Source organism: Sciurus carolinensis, chromosome 1 (genome assembly GCF_902686445.1).
Source record: "Sciurus carolinensis chromosome 1, mSciCar1.2, whole genome shotgun sequence".
Taxonomy (NCBI): domain Eukaryota; kingdom Metazoa; phylum Chordata; class Mammalia; order Rodentia; family Sciuridae; genus Sciurus; species Sciurus carolinensis.
In genome coordinates, this window is record NC_062213.1 from 3,125,251 (window position 1) to 3,144,349 (window position 19,099).

General features: G+C 59.8%; 1 protein-coding gene across 1 annotated transcript in view; it reads left to right on the forward strand.

Annotated features, from left to right (window-relative positions):
* Positions 1–18,075, forward strand: part of LOC124959439 (maestro heat-like repeat family member 5) — a 68,639-nt gene extending 50,564 nt beyond the window's left edge. The window contains exons 21-31 of the mRNA XM_047517900.1: positions 5,086–5,245; positions 6,422–6,603; positions 11,856–11,993; positions 12,341–12,455; positions 13,142–13,285; positions 16,059–16,235; positions 16,728–16,883; positions 17,195–17,317; positions 17,412–17,514; positions 17,679–17,753; positions 17,975–18,075. Of these exons, the coding sequence (XP_047373856.1) occupies positions 5,086–5,245; positions 6,422–6,603; positions 11,856–11,993; positions 12,341–12,455; positions 13,142–13,285; positions 16,059–16,235; positions 16,728–16,883; positions 17,195–17,317; positions 17,412–17,514; positions 17,679–17,753; positions 17,975–18,075 (1,474 nt within the window). The remainder of the gene's footprint in view (positions 1–5,085; positions 5,246–6,421; positions 6,604–11,855; positions 11,994–12,340; positions 12,456–13,141; positions 13,286–16,058; positions 16,236–16,727; positions 16,884–17,194; positions 17,318–17,411; positions 17,515–17,678; positions 17,754–17,974) is intronic.
* Positions 18,076–19,099: the final 1,024 nt, after the last annotated feature.

The following is a 19,099-nucleotide window of genomic DNA, read 5'->3' on the forward strand; positions in this document are numbered from 1 at the left end:
TGAGACTCAAAGCAACTCTTGGCTGTGAGCCCCTGTGAAAAATCAAAATCAAGTTACATCCAATATATAATGGCACAGAGTAAACATTCCCACTTCAAAAGGGAGGAATAGAGACATAGAAAAAAAGGATGGGGCCAAAGCAATACCTTAACCCAGCCAGGCAAACATTTTCTGTAGCTCCACTTCCAGCCTCTGGGGTTTATGGTGGTGAAATATGATTTCCAAAGGGCTTGGTTAGCCCCAGTCCTTTGGCCTCTCTTTTAGCTTGGCTCACTCTGCAGCCAGCAATTTTAACTCAGCAGACATTCCATATTACTGGCATCTCTTAATTTGGGGGTATCCATTCTAGTCTCAGCTTCACCTCCACAGCTTCATGCATCACCTTTCAGGGGCAGCCTGCAAGAACTCTGACCCTGCCACACTTTGCCTGGCTTCCCATGCCTGCCTTTGAAATCTCAGTGGAAGTCTTTATGACCCTCTAACTCTAGGATCCTGCTTTCCTGAAGAACCAGCACCACGTGGATGATGCCAAGGTCTGCTGCCAGCTCAAGCAGCAACTGGACCTATGGGATCAGATCTACAGTGGTCTCAGTGTCTGGGTGACTGAGCATGGTGAAACAACCTCCTAGGCCTCCCTGTGCGAGCAGAGTGCCCCACAATCTCTTCTCAAGGAATTAGCCCTTTTACATCCTTGAGTCTGTAATGAGTATGATCTTGCAAATTTCTGAGATGCCCTCAAACTATCTTATTGTCTCTGTACAAAGTACTTAGCATCTCTTTAGTGGTTCTAATCTCCTTAGCAACCATTCCTTCCTGGGCCCCAGTTTTCTGGGCAAACTACAAGTGTTTAAAGTCCTTCAGTTCTACTTTCTGCTCCTTATTCTCACAGCAAACCTGACTAAAACCTGCCAGCAACCCCAGTGCCACCACCTGAATGCTGTGTAACCTTGAAATTTCCTCCTTCAGATAAATTAGCTTGCCAACTTTAAATTCATCCTCACCCACGGCATGGACAAATGTAGCCAAATTCTTGGCCTGACTATAACATGGGTGACTTCTAGTCCAGTTCTCAATAGAATTATGTTTCTGCTCTGAAATCTTATGAGCATGTAGTCTCTCTGCATTCCTCTCAGCATTTGGGTATCCTGAGCTCTCACCAGAGTCCTCATGAGAATTGCCCATAAAGCTCTGCTTACAACATTCTGAGGCTTCTATAGCCTGCATCTCCAGACTTTTCCTAGCTCTTCCAGCAAACTTTTTCCAAAGGCTTCTGAACCAGATGGTTTGTTAGTCAACAGCTCTACCTCCTGGTACCAATTTCTGTGTTAGTCAGCTTTTTGTCATTGTGACCAAAATACCTGACAAGAACTACTTAGAGGAGGATAAGTCTATTTTTGCTCATCGTTCCAGAGATTTGGTCCATGTTGGTCAAGTCCATTGCTTTGAGCCCAAGGTGAGGCAGAACATGATGGAAGGGAGAGGTGGAGGAGCTCTGTTCCACTCATGGTGACTAGGAAGGAGACACAGGAGGGTACAAGACTACAGGGAAGAGGCCTGCTTCCAGGACTTTCCCCTGTTATTGACCTCCTCTAACCATGCCCCACCTGCCTACAGTTACTACCCAGCTAGTCCATTCAAACTAGGAAGGACTGATTAGGTTACAGCTCACACAGTCGATCACGTCACCTCCAAATATTCCTGTATTGATCATAGGAAGGTGGGGGGACATCCCATATCCAAAACATAACAGTCTTACCTATCCTTGCTGTATGTCACCCTTGGAGTCTTGCTTCCTCCTGGGTCTGATTATTTGATGGCAGACTTAGACGTTCTTTTGGGGAAAAGAGTTCTAGGAATAATTCACCTAAGGACATTACAGCTGAAGATCACCTTTAACCTTTCAGGGGACTCGAGATCCCCTGAAGCCCCAGGCAATTCGTACCTGGTTGACATTCACCCACGCTTCCTCCACCAGTCCAGCATCACTTGGAAGTGGTGGTAGGCCACCTGCTGGGCTTATCCACCTCTGGGCTTCAGTCTCTGCCCTTCATCCCATAAGGCTGTGGAAGGACCTGACTTTCCAGAACAGCCGCGCATCCTCGGGGCCTCAGTGGCTCCCGGCTCCCTACATCCTGAGGTCTTCGAACACTCTGCGCAGCTTGCGCTCATGGCACGTCACAGTCCCATTCTCTCTGGTGCTTTCAGGACCCTTGACTTTCTTCCCCCAGGCTTTTTAGCTGTTTGCAAGGGAGGCACTGACTCGAGTCATGCAGTGTCCATTACTATGACTGGAACCTCCTGGTTAATACCAGGGCTTGAACCCAAGGGTGCTTAGCTAGGGAGCCATGTCCCTAGGCCTTTTTATTTTTTATTTTGTAACAGGGTCTCACCAAGTTTCTTAGGGCCTCACTAAGCTGCTGTGGCTGTCCTCCAACTTGCAATCCTCCTGGCTCAGCCTCCCAAGCCATTGGGATTACAAGCATGCACCACTGTGCCATTCCTTTTTTAAACAGATTTAATAAGATGTAACTCATAGGCTATGGCTATAGCTCGGGTAGAGTGCTTGCCTAACATGCACGAAGTCCTGGGTTCAACCCCAGCACCACATACGCGCACACACACACACCACAAATAAAATTCACAAACTAAATGATTTGCCTGTTTAAAGTATACAATTCAATGGTTTTGGTATATGACATCATGAATTATTTTAGTCATGCTAATTATATATGACATAAAAATTTGCCATTTAACCACTCTTAAGGGTACAGCTCAGTGGCATTAATTACATTTGCAAGGTTGCACAACTGTCACTACTAATTCCATAGCATCGCTCTAAGTGGAATCTCCGTAGCCATCCAAGAGGGACTCCCCAGGCACCACCTCCGCCCGCTCCAGGAAGCACCTCCCATCCTTCTCCCCAGCCGGGAGCCTCTGAGCTACTCCATCTTGGTGGATTTGCCCCCTGGGAATTTCAGAGGTGCGCATGTGTCTCCTTTGGGGTCTGGACTCCCCCTGGGCTTTGTGTCCTCAGGGTTCGTCCTACTGAAGCATATCAGAACTTCGCTCCATCTGTGGTCATCTGTGATAGTGGACACCTAGTGGTCTCCCCTTTGGGCCATTGTGGACACTGCTGCTTTGGCCTTGGCCTGCGTCCTTGGGCTCCGCGTCCACAGGCCCACGGTATTCTTCCAGGAACGCTGCGTCTGTCCTGAGCGTGTGCAGACCCTCTCTTGAATCCCTGAAGAACGCAGTATGATATTCACGCAGCATCCACACTGTACGGGGGACACAGGGGCAGAGGCAGATGCACGGGGGCGTGCTCTGCCGCCCACCCCAGGGACGGACCCCCAGACCTGCATTCAAGGCAGATCCTGTAGCCACTCCTGGCAGGAGCCTGGGGGCGCTGTATGGGTCCGAGTCCCCTCTGAACCACCTGGGCACGGCCCTGGCAGCGGAGTGCTGGCCATGTGGCAGTCCTGTAACTTCCTGCGGAGCCGCTGCCTGGTTTCCATGGTGCTGTGCTCCTCCCTCTCGCCAGCAGTGCAAGGGTACCAAGCGCTCCCCATCCTCATCAGCGTCTGTTAGGTTCCATCTCTTGGACGAGGGCCATCCTCATGGGTGTGAAGTAACGCGTGGGGTTTCCACTTGCACTTGCTGGTGACTGATGGCAAGCGTCCAAGTGCCCCTCGGCCGATCACATCTTCTGAGCAGAAATGCCTGTTGGGGCCCTGCGTCCTTTGATGGCTTGGTGGTGGTCTGTCTCTGCTCTGGACTGGCGGCTCCAGTTAAACCTGCGGCTGCAGCAAAGCCCTCCCCTGCGGCCAGAAGCAGCCTCAGGTTGCCAAGCCCGGTGGTCGGCCTCTGTCCACTCCCAAGAACTGTCAGCAGGATCTTGTGTGGCAGTCATGCTCTGCTTGTTCTCCCAGCTACCAGGAGCCCAGCCGCCTGGGTCACCTGCCCCCTCCCTGCCACTCCTGCGTGCTCTCCTCTGCTGGCCCTGCCTCACCTGGCTCCCTGGCCCTGGGACTGTGGGGTGACCTCCTCTGCTGGCCCTGCCTCATCCTGGCTCCCTGGCCCTGGGACTGTGGGGTGACCTCCTCTGCTGGCCCCTGCCTCACCTGGCTCCCTGGCCCTGGGACTGTGGGGTGACCTCCTCTGCTGGCCCTGCCTCATCCTGGCTCCCTGGCCCTGGGACTGTGGGGTGACCTCCTCTGCTGGCCCTGCCTCATCCTGGCTCCCTGGCCCTGGGACTGTGGGGTGACCTCCTCTGCTGGCCCTGCCTCACCTGGCTCCCTGGCCCTGGGACTGCGGGGTGACCTCAGACCTCATCTTCAGTGCTCACACCCCTTCCCAGGGCTCTTCATGTCCTCTAGTGCTGACCCTGCCCAGCCTTCACACCAGCCCCAGTCTGTCCCTGAGCACATGATGGCAGACCCCAAATGAAACACGCCAGGACCACACCCTGACCTTCCCCGAAACCTGTGCTCCTGCAGGCTCCCCACATCCTACCGGGCAAGGATGTGGCCAAGGTCGCACAGTCAGCCAGGGCGGAACAGGGACTTGAGCCAGACTCTTCTGACATCAAAGACCCAGGTGGCGGCCATGCTTCAGAGCCTTCTGGAGTCCTCTGAGCTGTTGTGGCCACCATCAAGGGCAAGCCAGAACTGTGGCAGCTTCCCTAGGGCCTCAGGAGCCACCTACCTTGGGTCTATCTTAATGCTGGGGTAGGGGCTACTGTGCACTCCCAGTCCCTGCCCCATTGGGACTCTTCCACCCAACCAGGCTCAGAGAGGGGGCAGGAAACCAGGCCATCGTGGTTGTGGACTCTCAGAACAGCCCCAGCTAGCCTGACGTTCCCACCCTCCTCCAGGCCACACCCTTGGACCAGTGGGAAGGGCAGTGCCCGCCAGGCCCAGCTCCCAGTAACTGGATGGGGCCTTGGTCAGGGCAAGCCGCCTCTCCAGCTTCAGTGTCCCCATCTGCAAATGGGCATGAGGACACCACACAGGCTGGAAGCTCCCTCGACCTTCACCCTGGGCTCCCTGCAGGCACGCGGGCCCTCATAGCCCTCTCTGCCCACAGCCATGCCTTCCGCCTGTGGAGGGCCTTGGGGGCTGAGCAGCCCGTGAGCCGCCTGGTGCTGGCCATGCTGCTGGCCTGGCTGCAGGAGCGGCCCCTGCCCGCCAGAGCAATCAACAGCAGTCCCAACCCCAAGGAGAAGACCTACCTGCGCTCGCTGGCGGTGAGTCTGAAACCCCAGGCCCTGGCTTCAGGAGGGTACCCGGTCAGGGCACAGGGTGGTGGGGAGCCCCACATCCCGGCTGCAGAAATGCAGCCCAGCCCTGGCCTGGGGGAAAAGGGCCTGCAGGGCGGCCCAGCCCAGGGGCTAACCCTACAGACCCTGGGCCCCAGGCCCAGCTCCCCACTTCTTGCCCAGGGCTCTGGCCCTAGCTGTGAATCAGAACAGGAGCGTCTCCTCTGCAGGGCTGGTAAGGGGATTCCATTTGCGTGCACCAGGACTGCTCACGTGGAGGCCATCCTGGAGCGGGGCCTGGGGCAGGCCGCAGGCAGAGGGGAAGGGTGGGGACGCGAAGCCCTTCCACCACACTGGGGCTCTGGGGACCATGAGTCTGGAGGCATCTTAGAGGCTGCCTCCTGCAGGAGCCCCCAGCTCTCTCGGACCCTGCTTGCACACCCCCAGGGACAGGGCACTCGCTCCCTGAGGCAGCCACACCTGCTCCCTTGGCTGGACTCTGGCAAGATAGCAGCCATACTCTGGAACTTTCCAGACAGGGCAGAGCCCCAAAAGCGGACCACAGAGCTGCCCCTCCCTATAAGACAGGCCCTAGATAAGCAGCTGCATGCCGCGGGGACGTGACGGCCTGCTCATGGGTGGCTGGGGAGACCCCCACCCCAATCCTGGCACTCACAGCCCTAGGCGAATGCCAGCCCCAAGCAGAGCAGCCACCCTGCACCCTGAGTACCCCACCCCTGCCCCACCCCTGCCACCTCTGCTCGGCACTGCCCCTAACCCAGAACTCTGGACCACACGCCCCTGCAGGCAGGCAGGCCTTGGGGCCGGGGGCGGTTTTCAGACGCTGCCTTCAAGTTGATGCCCCGCTTTCACCCATGAGGCCCCTGCTGTGTGCAGACTTGGCACTGAGAAAAGAGTGCAGGACCCCCTCAGGGCCAGACCCACCGGACCATCCCAAGTGCAGAGGGCGGACGGTGTGGTCCAAGGTGGGACGGAGGCAGCCCTGGGCGCGGTGGGAGGCTGCAGGCGAAGGGCAGCAGCCCAGGCATGACAGGGCGGAGGCTGTGGAGCAGCGGGGAGGCCAGCCCAGCAGTGCCTGAGCCGCAGAGAGGGCCAGGCCGCGGGAGGGACTGGTCTGGAGCTCGGGCCCTCCTGTCCCAACAGGCTATGAACACGCTCCTGGAGCTACAGTTCGCACGAGAGTTCAAGAAGGCCGTGCGGGAGGCCTACCCGCAGCTGCTCCTCGCCCTCCTCACACAGGTGCACTACACCCTGGAGCTGAACCTGGCCGCCGAGCCCCAGCGGGGACAGCAGGCCCAGGAGGCATCCATGCCCAGCCCCCAGAGGTAAGACCTCCGAGTACCTGGTGGCAGGTACAGCAGCACAGGGCTGGGGGGCAGTCAGGGAATAGTGTCCTGGGGCGGAGGAACTAGGCGCCAGAGGCTTAAGACCACAGGAATGGAACAGCTCAGGCGCCCAAGGCCCAAGTCCAAAACCAGGGTGTCTCAGGGCCACGCCCTCTCTGAGCCAGCTAGGGAACCCCGCCCGGTGAAGAGAGGTGTGTGGAGGGGCAGGCCGTGTGCCAGGCACGGCAGCGCTCGCTGTCTCAGCCTCCCTCTGCACCAGCTCACATCTCCAGAAATCCATGAGCCAGCCTTAAACACTGCGGGCCGCCTCTGCGTTTGTGTGTCTTATGATGTGCTTGGCACAGTTTGTCAGTTTAACAGCCCTCCCCAAGGCACTCCGTGAGAAACCGCCACTTCCTCTCCTACTGCCTCTGAATTAGGATGCGCGTGGAGTTCCTTTTTATTCTCATCAACCATGCAAAACACATGAATCTTCCCTAATAAGTTAATAAAACGTCCTCATCCCAGAGCACGGAGGGCTGGGAGAAAGGACCTCCGCCCGCCACCTCAGGAGCCCTGCCCAGTCCCCCTCCCTCCTCAGCACCCTCGCCATCCAGCACCTGAGGTCTCTGCCTCGCTTCCTGGTTTCCTGCTCCCACACCAAGAATGGGAGATCCTGGAGGGCAGGGGTGCCCATCTCTCTAGACACCAGGGCTGTCTGTGTCACCCAGGGACACCCGTCCCCCTTGGGGTTCCCCATACACCAGGGACACTTGTCCCTCATGAGAATCACCATACACCAGGGACACCTGTCCCCGTTGGGGCTCCCCATATACCAGGGACACCCGTCCCCCTTGGGGCTCCCCATATACCAGGGACACCCGTCCCCCTTGGGGCTCCCCATACACCAGGGACACCTGTCCCTCATGAGAATCACCATACACCAGGGACACCTGTCCCTCATGAGAATCCCCATACACCAGGGACACCTGTCCCTCATGAGAATCACCATACACCGGGGACACCTGTCCCTCATGAGAATCCCCATACACCAGGGACACCTGTCCCTCATGAGAATCACCACACACCAGGGACACCTGTCTCATGAGAATCCCCATACACCAGGGACACCTGTCCCTCATGAGAATCCCCATACACCAGGGACACCCGTCCCCCTTGGGGCTCCCCATACACCAGGGACACCTGTCCCTCATGAGAATCCCCATACACCAGGGACACCTGTCCCTCATGAGAATCCCCATACACCAGGGACACCTGTCCCTCATGAGAATCCCCATACACCAGGGACACCTGTCCCTCATGAGAATCCCCATACACCAGGGACACCTGTCCCCCTTGGGGCTCCCCATACACCAGGGACACCTGTCCCCCTCAGGCTCCCTTATCCCAGGGATTCTGTCTCTTGGGGCTGTGGGTGCTTTCTGCTCAAGCCTTCTTGGACAGAGATCTCAAGCCGCCACAGTCCTGTCCCTCTCTGCCTCAGTTCTGCTTTCCCCTAATGGCCTCTATGGGCGGGTCTTCCCCAGCAGAGGAGGTGTCCCGTAGCCACAGGACAAGAAACATGGACTCTCACCCTGGGCAGAGTCCATGCCTTGGCCCACTCGGGTCACAGGCCCACCCTGAACCCACCCTTGGTCAGGGGAATGTTGGAGGCCCAGTGGGCCGGGCTGGCTTCCTGGCCTCTGGAGCTGGGAAGAGCCTGGCCTCCCTTTCTGAGAGGAAAACTGCCTCGCAGGGACTATCCTGAAGAGGCCCAGACGCGGGCGCCAGTCAGTGACCATGCCTTCAGGGATGCCAGAGAGTGGCAGGGGCAGTGGGGAGACTAGAGCCACTCCCTGGCCTCAGAGGGTGGGTGGCGTCCCCTGGGTACAGCGCAGTCCAGGCTCTGACATGTGTTGCCTGTGCAGCGTGCAGAAGAGGGAGCACCCTCTGCCGTGTGGCCACCGACCATAGGTGCCCTGCTGGGGCTCAGCGGGAGACACTGAATGGCAGCCAGCAAACCTCGAGGCAGCTCCTCTACAGTTCCTGATTCCTGCTCTGTGGGGCTGGACCCTGGGCCCAGCAAGTGGGGCCTCGGGCAGGGCGCTCTTCTCCTGGCAGGGGACCCCTCCTGGCTTCCTAACAAAGACCTGCGCCGTTCAGTTCTCGGCTGGTTCCGCCTCTAGCCAGTGCCCAGCCTGCCCTACGGAGTTCCTGCTCCTCTCCCCTCTCCATTACGGTTGAGTCGCTAGCTGTCATGTGGCAACTCATTTCTGTAATGTTAATTTGAATTGTAACCTGATTGGATTAAGAGAGGCCTGTGATTAAGAGGCTTCTGTGTGGGTCAGTGAGGGCGTGTCCAGGAATGATTGGCGTGTGGAGACCCTCCCTAAGCGTGGGCAGCACCGTCCAATAGGCTGGAGGCTTGGATGGAATAAAAGTTGGAAGAACAAGGAAGCAGATGCAGATGCAAGCTTGATTCTTCTTGAACGGGTTCTCGATTGCTACTGCGATCCAATCGCCTGAGAATATCAGACTCTGCCATTGATTCTCCAGGGAGCTTCCAGAAGCCTTTGGTCTTGGACTGGGGTGGCATCCTTGATCCCTCTTGTTCTGAGGCATCAGTATCTTGGACTGCGTAGCTACTGGTTCTTCCAGCTGTCTAGCCTGTGGATGGCCCCTGTGGACTGTCCAGCTTCTGGTGGTGGAAGCCAGTCTAATAAACCCCCTTTTTATAGTCATGCTTCCTGTTGATTCTGTTCTTCTAGAGAACCCTGACTAACACACTCCCCATCATTTGGTCCTCCTCTGGTCCTCAGTGTCTGCCTCTGTCCGACTGGGCCAATCGAGCAAAGAAAGGCCTTTGATAAAAGAAGAGGAGCAACGTCACCACCATCAGGACATCACCACCATCAGGACGTCACCACCATCAGGACGTCACCACCATCAGGACCACTGCTACTGAAAAGCAAATAAAGGAACAGGTGTCGGCAAGAATGCGGGCAGCGGGGCCCCTGGTGCTTGGTGGGCACGCACGATGTCGCGGATTCCTCAGTTAAACTTGGAGCTACCCTAGGAACCAGCAGACCCCCTCCTACTCTACACCTGGGGGCACGGGAAGCAGGGACTCGGATAGACGCCGTAGCTCCTGCGCTTTGCCAACGCTGCTCACGGGCCAGGAGTGGAGGAGCCAGTGCCCATGGTGGATGGAGGCAGCCAACACAACGTGGTCCCCCGCCACGGATCCCGCGCAGACCCGAGAAGGAGGGACATTCCAGCATGGGCAACACAGGTGGACCTGGAGGATGTCAGCCAAGCACAGGAGGCCACCTCTGTGGTCCCTAGGAGTCACATCCACGGGGACAGGCAGTGTTGGGCGTCAGGGGAGGGAGCGGGTAGGGTCCATGGGGACGGAGCTTCAGTCTGGGAAGAGCAAAGGGTTCTGGAGGTGGACAGATGGCGGTGATGGCTACACAATATCATGACCGTGCTTAATGCTACGGAATTTACACTTAAAATATTACAATGGCAAATTTTATGTGATACGTATTTCACCACAAAAGTACAACAGGAAAAGAGGAGGGGGCAGGGCTGGGCTGGCGGAGGCTGCTGCCCGCCGGCCCTCGGGAAGCACGCAGGCTTGGCCACCTCTTTCTGAGGAGCCTTTGTCCTCGGGAGAGCAGGGAAGGGGACGCTGTGGGAGGAGGACATCACTGGGATGCGGGGGGCCAGATGAAGGGCCAGCAGGAAGGGAGGGGCTCCTGCCACACCTGCGTGGACTCCAGGGCTGCTCCCCACCAGGCTTGGGGCTGCGCACGGATTTCAGATGACATGTGTCACCCCTCCCCAGGAGTCCAGCCTGGGAAGGGTTTTCAGTTATAGGAACCCCCAGAGGGGTGTGACCCCCATAGATGGGCGGGGACTCCCAAGGGTGCTCATATTGACTGACAGGCATCTTCCCAGAGGCCCTGCTGTGGTCAGGGACAAAGCAATTACAAAGGACAAGCAATGGGGTCGCCCAAGGTGCCCCAGAAGCAGAAGCTCTTGGAGCCTCTGGGGGACGGAAACACCCCTCCACGTCTTTCTCCTGAAAATCACCTCACATTGTGGCTGGGACCAGTGACCTAGAAAATGCTGCCCCTCTTCAGTGATAGAGCTTGCGGCAAGGTGACAAGCCAGCTGGCATCTGGCTGGCACCACCAGGGACTTCTGAGTGCCATTTCATCCTCTGACACTTGGCTCTGCGAACGTGCCCAGAGGTGTGCCTGCTCCGAGCTGGCAGGCCCCCTCCCGGGCGTGCTCCCACGTTGGGCTGATGTGGTGGCCAGCCCCGTGGAGACGGCCAGCAAGCCGCTGCTTGTGCGTCGTGGGCCTTCAGTCCCAGACCCCCTCCTGCGTTCAGGTGCTATGTGTGTACGGCACCGGGTGCAGCCCTGTCCCTGTGACCATGACGACACTGTGCAGGCCTGGAGCCAGAGGCCTGACGTGGCTGCCCTTCTGCTGCCGTTGCCTTGCTCAGTGACCTGGACAGGGCGCCTCGCCTTTCTGGAAGTGCCTCCTCCTCTATGGAAGGAGTGGGACAGTGGACAGCACAGCACCATGTGCTGATGAACACACGGCCAGGCCACGCACCTGTGGGCCGTGCCACCTGGCCTGCCCTGCCCCAGACAGAGACGATCAGGCTGGAAGTGAGCCTCTCTGGGCTTCCACAGTGCCCGCATGCCCTCCTCCTGAGATGTTACCCCTCAGTGTCCTTCACCCATACTTAAATGTCCCCGAGGCTTGGCCAGGACACTCCCCACCCTGCAACTTAGAATACGGTAGAGCCTGAGATGGCCCTGCAGCCTCCTCCAGACCTGTCCTCTGAGCTCTGCCCTGCGTACGTTGTAGGAACCCCCGGAGGGGTGAGTCCAGGACCTTCAAGGCACTCACCAGTGCTGTGCTCCAAATCAAGACCACCCTCCTGAGAGCCTGCTCCCTTCCCCCACAAAGGACCCCTCCAGCCTCTGACCAGATTGGCTGGGCCCTGACACATCCCCGTGCCTGGCACAGCCCCTGCCACATCCTGGCTCCAGCACTGTTAGAGAAGGGCAGGACCCTGTGGGGCAGGGGACCTCACTGGTGGCAGGGGCTGGAGCCAGCCAGCGGGGAGTTGCCTTTTCACCAGGGGTGGCTGGGCACCTCCCCAGGGCAGGACGGGCCCAGTGATGGCTGTGGGCCTACGTGGCCCTGACGCCTCTGCTTGGCCACAGCACATCACTGGAGGCACTCAAGAGTCTACTGTCCACCACGGGACACTGGCATGACTTTGCCCATCTTGAGCTGCAGGGCGCCTGGGAGCACTTCACCTCCATCCACACCTACGCACAGGGCGTGGGCCTCCTTGCCAGGTACCAGGGTGCGGGCACACAGACCGTGGGGAAGGGCCTGTGCCTTCCGAGCCACCAGCAGCCCCAGGGCTGCCTAAGAGCAGGACCCTCCCATTCGCACACCACAGTTCCGCAGTCACTTGAGCCTGTGGTGCAAGCGTCCTTGCCCTGCCCTGGCCTGAGACCCTGGGCGAGGGCTGTCAGCGCCAGCTTCCCCCAAGGCCTGGCACAAAGTGGGCAGTGGAGGTTCAAAGGGAGGGGGACACTCAGGTGCACGCACACTCATGTCAGGAGGCTCCTGGCCCCAGCTGGCTTGGGTGGGGGATGGTGGGCTTCGGGCAGTGACCACAGCCCAGGCCTGCCCCCAGGGCCATGGTGCAGAACTGCTGCTGGCAGATCAAGGCAGTGCTGAGCTGGCTGCTGCGCCGCGTGCAGAGCCAGGAGGAGCGAGAGAGGAAGGCGGCCATCCTTGTCCTCACTGAGGTAGTGAGGCCCAGCCTCCTCACCTGGCAGCCTCAACTCCAGCAGGACCCCCACCAGACCCGGGCCTGACTGGGGAAGCCGTCCAGAGAGCTCTCACACCTGTCCTCAGCTCCAGCTCTGCAGGGTGTCTGCACGCTGGGGCTCCTCGCAGGGCCCCCCACCCCTCAGCCCCTCAGCCCTTGGCTTCGAGGGACCTGTCTCTCCCTCCTCCCTCCCTACAAAGACCCCTGCAGAGTAGAAGGGCAACGGGTAGACCCACACTCAAATGCCAGCCTGGTGTGTCTCGGGTCCCTGCCCAGGACCGGGCTCAGCCAGGTCTGGGACTGTGGGCTCTGGGCAGTGGCAGCACTGGGGTGGGGGCTCGCTTCCATAACTGACACCTGGCCAAAGCCTTGCACCAGCACCCAGCCCAACAGCAGGAAGGTCTGGCACCTTCCACCGGAGCCCTGCCACCAGTGCCCCACGAGCCGGCCACTGCTGCAAGTCAGCCTTGCTGCGTGAGCTCAGGCAAGGCCCTGCCCCCCGGGTCTGCTTCCCCGGGGTGGGACAGGTAGATCCAAGTACTTGTTGACCAGGATACCCAGGGAACACTGGCCAATCAGCCTCCCGAAGCCCTCCCCAGACACTGGCCCCAGAGCTGGATGCAGAGGGTGCCAGACCTGACTCCCTTCCCCCTGGGCCCCCAGTTCCTCTACAGCCCTGTCCTGCTGGAAGTGCTGCCCAAGCAATCTGCCCTGACCCTGCTGGCTCAGGGCCTCCGGGATGACAGCCCTGAGGTCCGTGTGGCTAGCCTGCAGGGCCTTGGAAACATCCTCTTCCACCCAGAGAAGGTAAGGACACACTGAGGGCATGGTCACCAGGGGTGGGCAAGGCCCACTGGGTCAGAAGCCTGACTCTGTCACTTCCAATAGTGCGACTTGGGACCCTGACTCCTCCTCTCTGACCCGCAGTTTCCTCATCAGCAGAAAGGGCCAGGGTTTTGAGAGGGGACAGTGTTTCTTCCCCAGGGACAGGGTGGTCTCCACACTGAGAAGAGACAAATCCTGTTGCGCACCCCAGGCCTCTCTGAGAAGTCAAGCCTGGCCCAGGGAGACCATCCCCTGAGTGTCCTGTGGATAAGCCCCCAGATCTACCGCTGACTTACCTTCTCCACTCCCAACCATGTCCACCCATCGCCGTAGCAACCCACCACTCCCAGTGAGCAGCCGAGGAGAGCAGGTCTGCAGCTCTACCGTGGGGAGGCCCTACCTGTCTCCAGCCCCAGTTCAGGCAGTGAACCCCTGGCATTGCTGCAGGTTTGGGGGCACAGTATGAAGAGTTGAGACCCTGGACCAGGACTCACTCCAGACACTCCAGACTGGAGCTGGCAAGTCCGGCTCTCGGGCCTCAGAGTTCACATCTGTAGAATGGGCGTGGAAGTAAGACCTGCTTGGTATGGTAGGCAGGCCATGGGTGGCTGCAGACTAATGCCAGTCTGTGGAGAGCCCTCAAGTCATCTGCTGTCACAAGAAGCACCAGTGTCCTTATGGCCCAGCATGGGCCCTGCCAGGGGCTGACCCCATCTGGTAAAAGTGCTGAAGTGGACAAAGTCATTCTCTCGTGATCTGGAAGGGCGGGGGCTTTGCTTTACCTGGTTCACCCCAGAGGCTTGTGGAGGCCTCGTCCTGTGCCCACTGGTGCTTTCAGGGAAGGCCGTCAGGAACGTGAGGTTCTTCAGGGCTTCCGGGGGGAGAGTGTGGTCACAGGAAGCCAGAGAAGGGAAACTTTCCAAAGAGATCTTGGTTAGTCAGCGTTTCTTCACTGAGACCAAAACACCTGGCAAGAACAACTTAGAGGAGGGAGGTTTATTTGGGCTCAGTTTCAGAGGCTCAGTCCATGGCCAGCTGGCTCCATTGCTCTAGGCCTGAGGTGGGAAAGAGCACCATGGAAAGCTGTCAGCTCATGGCAGCCAGGAAGCAGAGAGAGGCCCAGGTGCCAGAGACAAGACACACCCCAAAGTCATGCCCCAGCGACCCACCTCCTCCACCACGCCCCACCTCTTACCACCCAGCACAGCAGTCTGTCCGAATTACTGATCCATGTCTGTGGGCTGATCCACTGATTAGGTCACAGCTCTCATGATCTGATCTTCCACCTCTGAACATTCCTTCCTTGTCTCACACATGAGCTCTGGGGGCACCTCATATCCAAGCCATGACAAGATCCCAAAGCCATTTGACCACGGGCCTACTTCACTCCAATTCTGCTACACCCTTAGGTCCCATGGGGTTAAGAGGAAACCTCCATTAGGGTCACCATAGTTGGCGAAGCCCTTCACACTTCACATGACACACAGCAGGTGCCTAATAATGGCAGATGGAGACTACCTAGTGCTTGCTGTCCACCCATCCGCCCATCCATGCACCCACCCATCCATCTGTTCCTTGGGTCCTCCCTTTGACGCATGACTTATTTCCTCGTTCGCGCAATCCATTATGCTTGCTGCCTCATCCTCTCACTGACTGACCCATCAGCGCTGTTATCTCTGCACGTTCTCCAGCTCTCCTCCCAGGGAGGCAAAGCGTGGGAAGTCTCCGTAGGCCTTCAACCCCAGCGGTGGGCAGGGCTCTGTGGGGAATGGAGAAGGCAGACCAGGGCCTGCTAGACCAGCAGGGCTGGGTCCGAGGGAGGAGGGACGTTCCTCCACAGCAGCCACGGCAAGGGCGGGGCAGGCAGACCCAGGGGCAGTGGCCCAGGAGGGGACAGGTGGAGGCAGGTGGCCGGAGCAGGCACACACACATTGTGCAACTCTGTTTCCTTCCTGGCCCTTTCCATGGGAATTCCAGGCTGCCTGTAATCCCAAGCCTCCCACCCGTTACAATCATAGGTGCCCAGCAAGTGTGTTGACATCACATAACTCACTTGGCGAAAGTGAATTTAGTATTTCAAAACCAAACAGAGGTCAGGAAGCCAGCAAAGTTTGCTTAGAACTCATTTTAAAGTCGTAAAAAAATCACCCTGGTTTGCACACATGTCAGGATAAGGGCCCGGACAGAGACATTGCGTGGTTTTCTGACAATTCACTTAGAGAATCCAGGAAGGCACTGCACACGAGGGGAGCAGACAGAATCAGCTGGAAAAGAATTTAAAATCTTTAAAGAAAGGGTAGAAATGGAACATAATCAGTCACTGGCAACATGGAAGTTCTGAAACCGCCACCTGGTGCACACAAAATCCAGTGGTTTCAGCATGGGCACCTGATGGGACTCTTCCTGGTCCAGCCCCACATCCCAACTGGCCTGAAGCGAGGCTGGAAATGGGGGTGAAGGCAGGGTGGGTGCTGAGGGAAAGGGTGGCCCCAGGACAGGGAGGAGGCAGGAGCTGGGGCCCAACTAGTGCTGAGGCCTCTGTGTCCACCTCTCCCTCAGCACCATGAGGACCCCAGGAGACTCCAAGAGGGGAGTCCTGTGCAGAGCCACAGGGCTCCTGTAGGCGGAGCAGGGGGTCCCAGCTGAGCCACCCACAACCAGGGCAGAGCTAGTGGGAGAACAGGGCCCCTGTGCGGAGCCCAGGCAGGGCAGGCTGGGCCCTGCACCCACAGCCCCCTTGCCCCACCGCCCGCAGGGAAGGCTGCTCCGAGGGCAGCTGCCGCCCTTCCTCAATGGCTTCTTCCAGAACAGCGAGTCTGTGGTGGTGGACATCATGGGCACCGTGTCTGAGGTGCTGCACCGCCTGGGCTCTCAGGGTGCAGGCGCCCAGAGCCTCAGCGTGGCCATCAACGCTCGCTCCTTCTTCGACGATGTGAGTGGGGGGCAAGGCAGGGTGGGGTGCCTCTCGCTGGGCTCCCAGGACCCAGCTGCCCTGTGATTATGGACATGGAGAGCTGGCCCAGGGCAGCTGCTCCTCTGTGCCCAGCCTGCAGGCGGACTGGCACCAAGTCCAGTCTTCCCACCCACCCTCCCTCGGGACCACAGCCTCCCAACCTGATGACATGCCACCGTGTCTAGCACAGGCTTCCCTTCAGTGGGAAGAGGGACGAGCCCACCCCCGGCCACACTCTTGGCTCTCAGGCTGCAACTGTGGCTGTGAGAGGACCGCCTGGGACAAGGCCAAGGCCCGGCCTAAGGGGGAGGCCCAGCAGCGCTGGACGCGGCCCAGAGGGAGGCGCACCCCTGCCTGGAGCCTCGTCTGGGGGTGGGGCCGCCCCACCTGGCTGAAAGGCCCACTGAGGAAACCAAATGGGGGGCTCCCGAGTCGGGAAGAGCGGGACCCCGCTGAGCCTCCGCCTTGCAGGAGCGGGACAGGATTCGAGCGGCAGCCATGGCTCTGTTTGGGGACTTGGTGGCAACCATGGTGGGCAGGGAGCTGAGCGGCCTCCGAACCCAGGTGTACCAGAGCATGGTGCCCCTGCTGCTGCACCTGAAGGACACGTGCCCGAAGGTCGTCACGGTCAGTGCCCGCCCCCAGGCGAGACGAGGGCCAGGGGCCCCAGGCCACCCACTCTGCCCTCCCAGGCCGCCCTCCCGCCTCACACGCAGGCACACGCACGCCCCAGCTGCGCTGACCGCGGGCAGGACCGAGCACTCCCCTCCCCGCGGGCCCCAGAGCCCGGTCAGTGGCAGGACCCAGGTTGCACACTGCACCTGCTGGGATGTGGATGGAGCCCCGATGCCCTGAGACAGCTGCACACGGTCCAGCGGCCCTCTGCCCCCGCTGCCCACCTGGGGAGGAAGGGCCCAACCTCCCTGGCTGTCCCACAGCAGGCCAAGTTCGCCTTCTACCGCTGCGCCCTGCTGCTGGGGTGGCGGCCACGCCACACGCTCTTCTGCACACTGGCCTGGGAGCGCGGCCTCAGCGCCCGCCACTTCCTCTGGACCTGCCTGGTGAGGCCGGAAGCAGCCTCTTGCTGAGGGCTGGGGCAGGCTGGGGCGGGCAGGGCCGGAGTGGCCCGGGTGGTGACGGAGGGTCTCCTGGCAGATGCGCAGCAGCTCCGAGGAGTTCAGCATCCACCTGGCGCAGGCCCTCAGCTACCTGCACAGCCACCACCAGCACATGAAGACCTGGGCTGCACTCTTCATAGGTGGGCAGAGGGCGGCCAGGCCGGCCACCCAGGCCCGCCCTGGCCCCCAGCCCTGACCCCCCCACAGGAGAGGAAGGGCAGGGAGGGCCTGGGGGGAGGAGGGGCAGTGGGTCTGGCCCAGGAGACGGCCCAGCCTCTGGCCAGCTGCACCCCATCTTGCACAGGTTACACCATCATCTACCACCCCCAGGCCGTGTCCCGGATGGTGAGCGAGGTGGACACCAACCTGCTGTTCTGCAGTAAGCAGCCCCTGCCCCACCCCGTGCCAGGCCTCCAGAGCAGATCCCCCAACCCTGCCTCCCGGCTGCAGTGGCCCTTCCCACCCCACAGCCCCACAGGACACAGGCTCCCGGAGTGGGCGGGACCCTCTGGGGACAGGCAGGGGGGTGACCTGCCCGCTGGTGCAAGGAGGGCTGCTGCCAGGCCAGGGGGCAGCTGACGTGCCCCTTCTTTCCTGGAGCTTTCGAAGACCTCAAGAAGGACCCAGAGCCTGGCGTCCGGGAATTTGCCAGCAGGCAGCTCTCCTTCCTTCGGGAGGTGTCGGAGGGACGCCAGCAGTGACCAGCACCTCCTGCCACATGGCGCGAGCCCCCATCCCACAGAGCTTGGTTGCATAACGCTTTTCATTTGAAAGAAAGGTCTAGATTCAACAAAGCGGCATTACCCTGTGGCTCCCGGCTCTCATCCCAGGGGCCTCCACCGTGGCCAAACCCCAGGGCACGCTGGCAGGACTCGGGGGCAGGGCCAAACCGGGAGGTCTGTGACAGACCCTGCAAAGAGCCGCTCCCCGCGACCTGATCCCAGGAGTCCTGGGCACGAGAGGGCCCTGCGTGGGCAGCTCAGCCCTCAGGTTCCCATGGCACCCACGGCTGCCCCCCTGCCCAGCCGATGGTGCAGAAGGCCTCCTGGTCAGCCTCCCTCAGCTGGGGCCAAGGTCTCCCCGCCTCCCTGCTGCTAAGTCCGGTCAGGGTCGGCCAGACCCCAAGTCATACCTCCCCAGGGAGCCCAGCTAGCACTGGATGAGGGACGCAGCCTGAAGCAAAGGCCTTGTCTCTCCGAGCCTTGGTTGTTCCTTCTGTAAAATGGGTCAGAAGACCTTCCCTCCAAGACCCTCTTAGAGGGCTGAATCCAGAGGAGGACCCCCGACTCCCAGACAGCCTCTGGAGACCCCACCTCTTTCATCCAGGCCCTTCCTCCCCAGCCTCAGTTTCCCCATGTGTGAAAGGGGAAGATAAGACCTGTCCCTTGCCTGTGGGTCCAGCGCTCTTCCTGGGGCCTCACACGCAGGCTCTCAGGATCCCCTGCCAGATCAGCTGCGGCTGCCCACCTGCCCCTCCGGGCCCACCCGCACACCCCTGCCCTCAACGGTACCTCCCCTGCCTCCACACACCATGCCAAGTCAGGAGAAGGAGCCCCTGCTGCAGGGAGCCCAGCCCAGCCCCTCCCCAGCTGAACCCCCACCTGGCTCCAGGCGGGTTTGCAGCCTGTCCTCTGCCCCACTCGCCTGTGCCCAAGAAGAGCTGTGCTGCTCAGGGCCTGAGTAGAGGCCCAAAATTTGAAAGAATACAGTGACCGTCCCAAATGG